Here is a 12,328-nt window from a genome sequence, read left to right on the forward strand (position 1 = left end):
CCTCTGTTGCCCAGGCTGGAGTGCAGTGACATGATCTCAACTCATTGTCACTTCTGCCTCCTGGGCTCAAGCGACTCTCCTGCCTCAGCCTCCCAAGTAGTTGGGATTACAGGTGTGCTGACCGCGCCTGGCCTTTTGTTTGTTTTTCAGTTTGGGGTTTTTTTTTTTTTTTTGAAAAAAAAATTTTAAATACAAAAATGAGCCGGGCATGATGGCGCGCACCTGTAGTCCCAGCTACTCGGGAGACTGAGGCAGGAGAATGGCATGAACCAGGAAGGCTGGGGTTGCAGTGAGTCAAGATGATGCCACTGTACTCCAGCCTGGGTGACAGAGGGAGACTCCATCTCAAAAAAAAAGAAAGAAAAATCTGTTGGTCAAATATCTCACCAGCGTATCATGGCTGCACTAGTTTGCATTCACTGCTGATGTTTTCAATGACCAAAACAAGGCTGGTTCACATTAACATCAAAAAACATATAAACAAATTTTAAAAGGTTAAAATTATTTAACATTTTAATTATTTCAGAAATGAGGCCAAAATTTTAGGTGTGCTGTCAACATACAAAAATAATTCCAGCTCCTCTGAGACTGTCAGTGAATATCTGACTGCCACTAAGGTGCCAAATTGTCAAATGCAGCATAATGCATGAAAAGTGTTTTCTGTAAGACAATGAAGATTTAAACAGACTGAATGGCTTTTTTATTATTTCTCTCCAAAATGAACAATTGCCAATCAAGGAAAGCAAAGAATTGCTCGATCTTAGCGATTTAATTGTAAAACAAAAATACCTGACTCCTCTTATTTCAAGCTTCATATCAGTTTAATTAGAAAGTGTCTTCATGTTGCTAGGTGAACTATTTCAAAACCACCATCTGCAACTCCTTATCTGTGGGATTGTGTCTTCTTGCGACTTCACAAGCAAAACTAAAAACAAACTGGATGCTGAAAGTGATCATCCGAATATCTTCCAAAATCCCTGATACTAAATTTTTGTTTTCATCACACCACCTTCATTGTACTTACTGATTTTATAAGTAAATGTTCTAAAACTTAATTTTAAAAACAAATATCCAGAAAATACAGTTTTCATCTATTTTAAATCTAGAACCATCATATACTATTATATAATTTTTTTTTTGAGACAGAGTCTCACTCTGCCACCCAGGCTGGAGTGCAGTGGTGCGATCTCGGCTCACTGCAAACTCCGCCTCCTGGGTTCACACCATTCTCCTGCCTCAGCCTCCCGAGTAGCTGGGACTACAGGCGCCCACTGCCACGCCTGGCTAATTTTTGTATTTTTAGTACATACAGGGTTTCGCCATGTTAGCCAGGATGGTCTCGATCTCCTGACCTCGTGATCCACCCACTTCGGCCTCCCAAAGTGCTGGGATTACAGGCATGAGCCACCGTGCCCGGCCCATAAAATTTTATTTATAAAAAATAGGATTTTCCTAGTTTTAAACAAATTTTTGATACCCACTGATTTATTCACCACTGTTGGATGAATAAAGCACAAGAAGGGATGAAAGAAAACAGAGGGTGATATCTTACTAAGTACTTAAGTGCCACTACCTTAACAAGTCAAATGGAGGTTCCTATAGTGTTTTCAGGCTTGCTTTTTTTTTTTTTTTTTTTTTTTTTGAGATGGAGTCTCACTTTGTCACCCAGTTTGGAGTGCAGTGGCATGATCTGAGCTCACTGCAACCTCTGCCTCCTGGGTTCAAGCGATTCTCCTGTCTCAGCCTCCTGAGTAGCCAGGATTACAGGTACATGCCATCACACCCGGCTAATTTTTGTATTTTTAGTAGAGATGGGGTTTCACCTTGTCGGCCAGTCTGGTCTCGAACTCCTGACCTCAAGTGATCTGCCAGCCTTGGCTTCCCAAAGTGTTGGGATTACAGGCGTGAGCCACCGCACCCGGCCCGGTTTACATCTCTTGCAAACATAGGTGAGTCTTACTCGAACCTCCCTAAACTTTTCCCAAACTCATGAAGTGACAATGGCCGAGCCAGAAGCTAAGCTGCTGGGCTGTGAATTGGAGTCTCTCTTCATTTCCCCAAGGGTTCACATAGTTTCCCACACCATCTGAGGAGGTGTTATTTACCAGGGACTCCTATGAGCCAGTCACAGTGGCACACACCTTACAGAGCTTATCTCATTTTAAGCTTTGCCATAGCCTATGAGGTAAGCATTACTGTCCACATTTTGTAGACACTAATCAGCAGGCAGTATATAGATGATCCTGTATCTCCATACTCTCACTGCCGATCATAAATCATGACACTTTGTCCTGACTTAACCACCGAGACTAATCAAACGTCCCTTCCATTCCATCCATACAGCCACAGTCCCACACACTAATGGAACTCACGACCTTCCTTGATGAATGCTCTAATTCATCTTCCACCCAATTCTTCAAACCTATCCTACACTCACCTATAAAAACCATTCTCCTAAAAAACGTCATTTTGATCACTATTTTGATGGTTATTTCCATGTGGTAATTTCCAGTTGACTCTCATCTCAAATTAAAAACAATCTATGATTGTCTTCCATAAACTGCTCATTTTCCATCCCTAATTCTGCTATACCCCCAATCCTTATTCCATACAGCAATCAAACACTAGCTGATGAACCTGCAATCGGTCCTGCTCAATCCCATGTGTGACTTTCACATGCCACCACCCTGGCCTAGAATATCTCCCCTTCTCCTCCTAACAAATCATGCCTCTCCCCAGTACCCATCAACTCCCTAAGACTCTCAGGCAACACCTTCGTCAGTATTATTGCAAACTGCCATTTACCTTGCTCAGTCCTCCCAAAGGTAGATGCTGGGCTAGAATCAAAATCAAGCCCCATTCGCTACTTGATGTGTCACCTCAATCCTCTAGCTGGCTTACAAGTTACTGTATAGCCTAAGCCCATCCAAACAAAACTATATCCACACTCTAAAAGAAACTTCTCAAATCAGGTCTACTCCTTCCCTGCCTGTATTCATTCCTACCTTCAGGTTGCCTTTAGTCACTGCTTAAGATTGGAAGCACATGGTGACTCATGCCTGTAATTCCAGCACCTTGGGAGGCCAAGGCGGGCAGATCACTTGAGGTCAGGAGATCGAGACCAGCGTGGCCAATATGGTGAAATCCTGCCTCTACTAAAAATACAAAAATTAGCCAGGCGTGATGGCAGGCGCCTGTATTCCCAGCTACTCTGGAGGCTGAGGCAGGAGAATAGCTTGAACCCGGGAGGCAGAGGTTGCAGTGAGCTGAGCTCACACCACTGCACTCCAGCCTGGGAGACAGAGCCAGACACCATCAAAAAAAAAAAAAAAAAAAAAAAACTGGAAGTGCACATTAACCTCTAGAAGCAAAAGGAGTGGATACTGGACAATAGGGCTAGTGGGAGAGTAGAAGAATCAGTATGTCAAACGGCTCTTGCTGCCACAGTACAATCGTGAATTTCCTCTGTAGAGCTCTATTCTTAGAGTCATGTCTAGCATGATTAGTCTAGGAAGACAGGCTCGTGGGAAGGCTTGGGGAGGGCCATCAGATCTAGGCCTTATAAAAAGAAGAATTTTTATTTTTCTTGATGTTGGTTAAATGGTAAAAACTCAAAAGCCAAAATTAGATAAAAGATGCCTTAGGAGGCCACAGTAACCCTCCTGGAACCAGCCCAGCCCAATCTGATCCTTCCTTTCTGTTAACACCATGTTTCCTGGAGCACATGTGAGTTTCATGAGATAGGACTGCAAACTAGAAAGAAGGGCATCAGGCCAGGCGCAGTGGCTCATAACCGTAATCCAGTGCTTTGGGAGGCCGAGGCGGGCAGATCACCTGAGGTCAGGAGTTCAAGACTAGTCTGGCCAACGTGGTGAAACCTGGTCTCTAACTAAAAATACAAAAATTAGCTGGCGTGGTGGCGCACACCTGTAATCCCAGCTACTCAGGAGACTGAGGCAAGAGAATCGCTTGAACCCAGGGGGCAGAGGTTGCAGGGCTGCAGTGAGCTGAGATCATGCCACTGCACTCAAGCCTGGGCAACAGAGTGAGACTCGGAAGAAAGAGAGAAAGAGAGACACAGAGAGAGAGAGAGAGAAAAGGGAAAGGAAGGGAAGGGAAGGGAAGGGGAAGGGGAGGGAAGGGAAGGGAAGGGAAGGGGAAGGGGAGGGGAGGGAAGGGAAGGGAGAAGGAAGGAAGAGAGAGAGAGAAAGAAAGAAGGGCATGCAGAGACAGTAGGGTGCTCCCTCAAGACCAAATAATCAGCCAGGGAGATAATGACAGACAAAATCAGGGGCCGAGATAATGACAGATAAAATCAGGGGCCCTGCACTCCCAACAGCTTATAAAGTAAAATGGAAATAAAACCATGTGTCTGAAGGAGAAGCATAGGGTACCATGACAACATTTCAAAGGAAGATTGATCATGTCGAGGTAGTCAGATTAGGCAGTGACTCTGGGCCGGGGCTGTGCCCAATAATATAAAGCCTTTTAAGCCGTAGTATGGTTTTGCTTAGGTTTTTGGATGATAGTGAGTCTGGGTGGGGTTTTTAGGTTTTTGTTCTTTATCCTAAAAACAAAGAGAAGCTTCTGAAGACTTACGCAGGTGAATGGCATCATCAGATTGAACTGCCACAAACTACTCAGGCTACAGTGTGTCTGAGGGACTGGAGAGTGGCAGTGAGGAGACCGCCAGGAGGAGGCAGAACACAGCAGTGGAGACAGACGCAGGCTGATGATTCAGGATGCATCCATGAAGTAACACTCACAAGACTTACTAGCGGACAGGTTTCATGGGGAGTAGTGAGGAAGAGAGACAGGTAACAAGGAAGACTCCTGGGTCTCTAGTCTGGGTGTTGGTGCTCTGGGGAGACTGAGGCAGGCCAGTGTAAGACAGGGGCAGGGAACAGATAGCATGAGGCAGATATGACAACAGGAAGTAAAAATTAGCTTGAACCGAGAAAGCAAAAGTCTATCCTGACTTCTGTCAGGCTGGAATAACAAACACAGATAAAGTCAGGTGCCAAGTTAACAGAAAATATCTCTCAAAGACAATGCAACTGTAAAGTGTCATAATGACCTCTTCTTTGAGTGACTGCTAACTTCTTATTAACCGAGAAGCCTTATTCTGTAAAATCCCAGACTCGCAGAAATTTTGTTGTTTGAAATTATACAAGTAAGAAGATCCCACTCTTGCCTGCAGGATCTAAGTCACTGTGACACAGAAAAGAACCCTATTTCCAGCTACTGCAGAGCTTCAAGTAAGGGATTTCTAGAACAATGTTCCACGTCTATTTGAACATTGTAGTTTTCAAGGAAACGGGACCTGGGTCCACTTCGCAGTCAGACTTAATATTGGTCCCTTTAGACACAGTTCTATTTTGCTTCATTTATGCTTCACCTAATACCACTCTGTCTCCAAGTCCTACAACAACTCCATCCTCTTTTTTGTTGAGATGCCCCACGGTTTCTCGGTGTTCTGGTATGGTCTTCCTCATTGCAAAGAGCCATAAACCTCACTCTGTCAGACTGTGGGTCTGTTCCTGGTGACCTTAGACTGATTAGGCTAGGGCAGACATTTAGAATTTGAAATAATCATGAAACAAGCAGGAAGAAATGCCAAGTAGGAGTCAGGCACAAGGCCGTGAGCTTGGAGAGTTCTGGGCTAGAGAGTAAATCCAGCAGCCACTGGCATCAAGATGGTAACTGAAGCTGTGAGTGTGCATGAGACTGCCTAGGGAGAAGCCATGGGGTGAGGCAAGAAGCGGGGCCTAGGCCTGAGCCTCAAGCCCTATTTGAAGGCTGCAAAGCAGAGAAGGATAAATTTCAGCAAAGGGGAATAAGCAGGAATTGCCAGAGAGACTATGGGAAAAATGGTGACTCTATAGCCTGGGAAAGGCCGGGACTATGAGATAAGATCTCCCAAAGTCAGACTGTGATCAAGTGACCACAGATTTGTTTGTGGCCCTCACTCGGTTTGATTTTGGCAGCGGGACTGATCACTAAAGACACTCACGTTAACTAACTCATGAGACCCTGATGTATTTTTTAGAATGCCAGTTTATTAATTTACAGTGAGAATATAACCAACCAGCAGGCTGCCATACGCTGCTACTGGTGTATGCCTATTTACCTTCCTTTCCTGAAGATAAATGCACAAGGAATGACTAATCTCAGAAAGTTGCTGGATGAGCATGAAATCAAAACTAGAGAAATTAGAAGTCAATGACCTGGCATTTTGGCAACCAATGACACACCATGTATCTGGCAGAGTCCCAGTGGGAAAGAGAAATCAACCCAGATGTTGAGACTTTTCTGAAGGGAGCACTTACAGAGGGGAGAGCAGAGATAACAGAACCACCAAGGGACAGCGAGGTACCCAGGGACTAGCAACAGCCCTACAGCCACAGGAGCAGGGGCAGTCCAGCAAGAGCTAGGACTACGGAAGAGGCCTCTAGACAGGAGTCTCTGTTGTAGAGGGATGCAGCTACTGCCACAAAACAGCAGCAAAGCAGGGAGGGAGCAGGAAGAAACACCCAACCTCTCTCTCCACCTAGCAATGCCTTCCATTGGTGAGCCCCACTGGCAGCCAGCAAGGGAACCAGGAGAGCCCCATCTGCAGGGATCTACCTCCCAGAGCACACCACAGGGCAGAGAAGACTGGATCCAAGGACTTCGGAGAGAATATCAACAGGACAAGGTACGGTGGACGAGAACTGTCCCTTCTAACTGGATGTGGCTGGCCCACTGACCAGATACGTTTGCACATGCCAGAAACTCATATTCTTGGGGTGAGCTATCTTCTTGTCTGGACGAGTGCTACACCTACCTGGGCCCCCTGGATGCACCTTTTCTAGAGGGCACACAGGGAGGGATAACAACCAAATGTCATGCAGTAAATTGGCCTTTACCGTCAAAGGCTGATTTAATCATGATTTGGCCTCAATCAAGCAAGTGCTGAGACAATCTCAGAGTATGTCCAGGAACTTCAATAGGCTCCTAAACTGGTATTCAACATAACAGCTCAGCTCAAATCTCAAAAGTCTGAATGGACACCAGAAAGCCTAAACTTCAATCAGTTCTAGATACTGGCTCACCCATCCACCTAAAGATAAGTGAACACACTTCCAGCTATCTCTACTGACAAGTAAACTCCATGCAAGGTTTCCATTTGGCAAGATCCTTAACTTACACAGTAAGTACTTAATTTTCAGAATAGAGCTTTTCAGTTATCAAAAGTATAAAATTCTTCTGCCAATGAAGAGAGTGAGAGAGAAAGAGAAGCTGTTAATAGATGCTCAGAAAACTGGCAACCAACTTATATACCAACTTACATATGTCCAAGTCACTACATTGAGGAAACCTCCCTTTCTTAGGTCATCAGACTCTCCCAAATATCATCACAAGGACTGTAAGAGTACCTTAAAATTCGTTTACAATTATTTACCTAGGGTAAATCTGCTAGAACAAATTACTGTTACCACCAATGACTGCTGAAAATGAAGACTCACTTTTTTCTACAATCTTTAATTTCTGGAAGCTCTCCAGCACCTCCCCATTTAGTATTCTGGGTAAGAAGTCCCGTATTTGCATCACTTCAGTTGTCAGCCGTTCCAGATCCTTCTTTCTGACTTTAACAAATTCCTCTTTAGTTCCCATGTGCTAAAAGAACAAGATCTTATTATATTTCTCTTCACATGACAAAAAAAACAACAGCTCAAGTTAACTTGCTTTTCTTTCACACCTCTTATGTGCATCGTTGTTTCAAATCATGTCTCTACCTACTGTATATTCTGCTATAGATATATTTTATGTACATATAAACATTTTGAAAGCTGAAGCTTCAGCCTTCAAAAAGGGAGCCAGATGTAAAAAATAATAAGGACAAACAGGCCAGGCATGGTGGCTCACACTTGAAATCCCAGGAATTTGGGAGGCCAGGAGTTCAAGACCAGTCTGAGCAACACAGAGAGACCCTGTCACTACAAAAATATGAAAACGTGCCCAGGAGGCCCGGCGCAGTGGCTCACGCCTGTAATCCCAGCACTTTGGGAGGCCGAGGCGGGTGGATCACCTGAGGTCAGGAGTTCAAGACCAGCCTGACCAGTATGGTGAAACTCCATCTCACTAAAAATACAAAAATTAGCCAGGTGTGGTGGCCGGCGCCTGTACGCAGCAGGCTGACACGGGAAGAAGGCTTGAGCTCAGGAGTTGGAGGCTGCAGTGAGCTATGATCGTGCCACTGCACTCCAGTCTGGGCAACAGAGCAAGACCACGAAAAAGAAAAGTCATACAAGAGCTCTACTCCTAAAAGTCAAAGAAAACGCCTGCAACTTTTTATCACTGCAGCACCAAACTAATCAGGAGGAACAGGAAGTCATCTGGTTTCCTACTGGGTTTGCCAAGCCCTCCGCCCGTGATCTCATCTACTGTTCACCCCAAGCCTCCAAGATTGTCTAGATGGAAATTAAGGCACGGGAGCTAGATGACTCTCAATGCAGCACAATTAATAACGGGTGGAAGCAGGATGTGAACACGGATCTGGCCCCAGTCCAAGCGCCTTCTCCATCGCATGCAATCAGTTACAGTTATAAAATCGATGGAGGGCAGATTCTCTCTAAGCCTGACGCTAAGTCCCGAGGCAGGGGGCCAGGGCCTTCGGAGGGGAACTGGGCTTCCACAGGGCAGAGAGGAGAGTAACCATCCATCCCACGCTCCCATGCCCGCTTTGGCGCCACTGAGTGCCCCCACCACGCGCAGCCTCACAGACCGGGTCCCCGCGTGGGTTTGGAGGCGAAGTCGCCTCCCGCCCAGGTCTCCACCCCGCTCCGGCCCAGCCCACGCCGTTAGGGGAGGAAGTCTCCAGGCTTCCCCCAAGCACGCGACAGCGAGCCGTCTCCGAGCGCACGGGGCAAGGCCCTGAGGGGAGCGAATGGCGACGGTTCAACACGCTGGCATAGGCCAGGGCTTCCTCACTAACCCGGCAGGCCTCCTCAGCGGCGCCCGCTTCGCCCATGGCCGCTGCCGCCTCCGCTCCGTTCGCCTGAGCGTCGGCGCGCCCTCTGACCCCGGCGCGCCCTCTGACCCCTCACGCCAGAAAGCGCGGGAACGAATCCACGCCGGGGGTCGGGAACGGAGAGCCGCCAGGCCCAAACCTCACAGAATTTGCGCAGTATTCTCGGCCTTGAGAGCGAGGAGTGGCCTTGGCGAGGTCCCTCTTTGGCTCTTCTGGCTTAGCCGGGGTTTTAAACTTGTTATCTGCAAAGCAGAAGGAAAGTCAGCCCCTGATGTAAGTGTCAAGTAAAATAAATCGGATGGGTCCTTTCCTGTTTGGCGAGGAATGCTACACTAAGGGGGACTGCGTTCAAATGGGCAGTCTGCTGGAAACCTCGCCTCCGCCGTTCGCCTTCCCTCGCTCGGATTCAGGCGCTTTTACGTTAAGGGTTGAATTTTTGTGTCAACAGGCACCTCGGGAGGTCGCCCAGACAACTGAGCGGAGCAACTGAGATAAGCCCCGCTACGTGTGGAGTGACCTAGTCCATTAACTTGCCCCAGCACACCCGCTAAGTCCGCAAAATATAGGATGGCCTCGGGTTTTAGATGAACCCAAAGCTAAGATTTCTTCCCTCTCTGGAATTAGCAAGCAGCCCGCCCTGCCCAACTCCCCTGGAAGCGCGCGTGCTCGCCAGGCCTCGGGACGCCTGCGCGGGCGCCCCTGCACTGGCACCAGGGCTCCGGGGTAGGGGCGCACCGGTCTGCCCAAGCCTCTGCAGGCACTGGAGGAAGGCGAGCCCTCCACCCGCTCAACAGGCCCCAGTGCCGGCCTTTCCTTCCAGTCTCAACTCCACCCGGGGGCCCGGGGGCTCCACAGTTAAAAACTCCATGCCACGGAGATCGCAGGTGAGCTGCTGGCTCAACGGGGTGTGCTAAATGGGATTAAAGATCCTAGACTGTGGCCAGGCGCGGTGGCTCAAGCCTGTAATCCCAGCGATCAGGGAGGCCGACGCGGGAGGATTGCTTGAGCCCAGGAGTTTGAGACCAGCTTGGGCAACATAGCGAGACACCGTCTCTACAAAAAAATAATAAATAGTGGGGCGTGATGGCGCGCGCCTGTAGTCTCAGCTACTTGGGCGGTCGAGATGGGAGGATCGCTCGAGTCTGGCAGGTCGAGGCTGCAGTGAGCCAGGATCACCGCCAAGATCGCGCCACTGCATTCCAACCTGGGCGACAGAGGGAGACCCTGTCTCAAAAACAAACAAAAAAATCCTAGACCGTTTACAAACAGCCTTCCGTCTCTTCCTGGCCAAGTCCTAACCCTGGCTAACCTCGCCGTCTACAGCCTGAATTTTGGCAACCAAAAGGCAGCGCCGGCGCCACGTGCACACGGGCTGGGCCGCTCAGCCAGCTGCCAGGGCCACTGCCGCGCTCACTCCCAGAGCGCGCTGCGAGCCGCGGCGCCTTTGTGACGCCATCAGCCCGCGCGCCGCCGCCACCGCCTTCTGTGCAGTCGCGGCCCGGGCGGACGGTGGCTGGCTGCTCCGCAGCGCTCGGCTGGCGGCAGCGGCACCGCGGGTTGCGCGGCCGGGGATGCTCCAGCGGGCGCGATGGCCCCCGCCATGCAGCCGGCCGAGATCCAATTTGCCCAGCGGCTGGCGTCCAGCGAGAAGGGCATCCGGGACCGAGCGGTGAAGAAGCTGCGCCAGTACATCAGCGTGAAGACGCAGAGGGAGACAGGTGGGCGCACGGCCGCGGTCAGCCGCGCCACATGGCGGGCCGGGGGCCGGGGGCCGGGGCTGGGGCTAGGGCCCCGGCACGGAATGCGGCTTCCACGTGTTGTCGTGACACCCAGCGTGTGCTTCGGTTTCCGCGCTGCCGGAACCGCTTCTTGCTGTGTCTAGTGCCTTTTTACACTTAAGGAAACGGGTTGAGGGGGTTCCGTTACTTATGAAAGTCACAGTAAGCAGGGAAGCTGAGAAAAGATCCACATGGGTCCGATTCCCCAGCCGGCATCTCGAATCACTGGGCTGCCCTGATTTGCCCTGGTGTCCGGTCGGTGATTGCCGCCTTCCTTTGACCAGCACCTTTACGTGACGGGGCTGCAGGAGAGAAGACAGACAAAATCACTACCCTCGAGGATCTATTAGTAATAAAGCAAGGAGGCAAACAGGCAAATAAAGTAGACCTTGTGTAAGTGTAGTAAAGGAAATGAAAACCAGGTAGTAGGCCGGTGTCTCACGCATGTAATCCCAGCACTCTGGGAAGCCGAGGCGGGCGGATCACCTGAGGTCGGGAGTTCGAGACCAGCCGGACCAACATGGTGAAACCCCGGCTCTACTAAAAATACAGAATTAGCCGGGCATGGTGGTGCATGCCTGTAATCTCACTACTCGGGAGGCTGAGGCAGGAGAATCGCTTGAACCTGGGAGGCGGAGGTTGCCGTGAGCCGAGATCGCACCATTGCACTCCGGCCTGGGCAACAAGAGCGAAACTCCGTCTCAAAAAGAAAAGAAAAGAAAAAAGGAAAAAGAAAACCAGATAATAGCAAAAAGGGAAGGAGGTTGCTCTTCTTGATAGGCTGTTCTGGGAAGGCCTCTCTGGGGTGATATTCAGCTCAGATCTGAAGAGAAATGAGCGGAAACCGCCTATGCAGAGGCAGGAAAGAGCTTCACGTGCCCTAGGAGTGGTTTGAAAGACCAATAAGTTGGGGTTGGGGGGGCGAGTGTTATGAGATGAAGTTGGAGATGTAGGCAGTGGCCAGATCACACAGGGCTTTGTAGTTTAGATTTTAACGGCACTGCTGTTGGATGATTTCATTTACCTCATCCAAAAATACTTTCTATAAACTCTTGAGTGAGCCCATACAATATGAACTACAATGTGTAATAGAGGTTTTAAGATAAAGTTTGATTTAGTTACTGATGGTACTAATACATTTAGAATCTGCTTAAAAGAACAGATATTATCTCCCCCATCACTGACATTCTCAGTTTGTTTTATTTTTAAGAGAAATCACCAGACTACCCAAAAAAAGAAAATACACTTTCCTGGGAAGTCTGATAGAAAAAGGAATAAAGACCAAAATTCCTGACTTTGATTCTGTTAAGAATCTCCCCAAGAGATTTTGTTTAGTCTCACAGTTCCAGGTACCCCATATATGCTGATGGTTTCTAAACCTAAATTGTTGACCCAGCCCATTCCTACTTGCAGCTCGGATGTGCCTTGCTAGCCTGGCTTCTCTACCTGGCACCTCACACTCAGGATGCCAAAAAAAGTTCTGTTTTCTTTCCCCGAAATCCTGTTCTCTGCTGCTGCTCCACTGCCACCTGTTTTC

General features: G+C 48.6%; 2 protein-coding genes across 7 annotated transcripts in view; one reads left to right on the forward strand and one right to left on the reverse strand.

Annotated features, from left to right (window-relative positions):
- HSF2BP (heat shock transcription factor 2 binding protein) overlaps positions 1-10,451 on the reverse strand; it is a 128,477-nt gene extending 118,026 nt beyond the window's left edge. For 3 of the 5 annotated variants that reach the window (XM_003823853.5, XM_008977567.5, XM_055105268.2), the window contains exons 1-3: positions 10,323-10,451; positions 8,978-9,255; positions 7,509-7,659 (exon numbers count right to left, since the gene is read on the reverse strand). In XM_003823853.5, coding sequence (XP_003823901.1) covers positions 7,509-7,659; positions 8,978-9,013 — 187 coding nt within the window. In that variant the 5' untranslated portion in view covers positions 9,014-9,255; positions 10,323-10,451. Of the gene's footprint in view, positions 1-7,508; positions 7,660-8,977; positions 9,256-10,269 lie in introns of all 5 variants that reach the window. The other 2 variants (XM_063601431.1, XM_063601432.1) reach the window with 2 other exon arrangements.
- RRP1B (ribosomal RNA processing 1B) overlaps positions 10,419-12,328 on the forward strand; it is a 36,705-nt gene continuing 34,795 nt past the window's right edge. For both annotated transcript variants that reach the window (XM_034948163.3, XM_063601430.1), the window contains exon 1: positions 10,419-10,731. In XM_034948163.3, coding sequence (XP_034804054.3) covers positions 10,602-10,731 — 130 coding nt within the window. In that variant the 5' untranslated portion in view covers positions 10,419-10,601. The remainder of the gene's footprint in view (positions 10,732-12,328) is intronic.

This window comes from Pan paniscus, chromosome 22 (assembly GCF_029289425.2).
Source record: "Pan paniscus chromosome 22, NHGRI_mPanPan1-v2.0_pri, whole genome shotgun sequence".
NCBI lineage: Eukaryota > Metazoa > Chordata > Mammalia > Primates > Hominidae > Pan > Pan paniscus.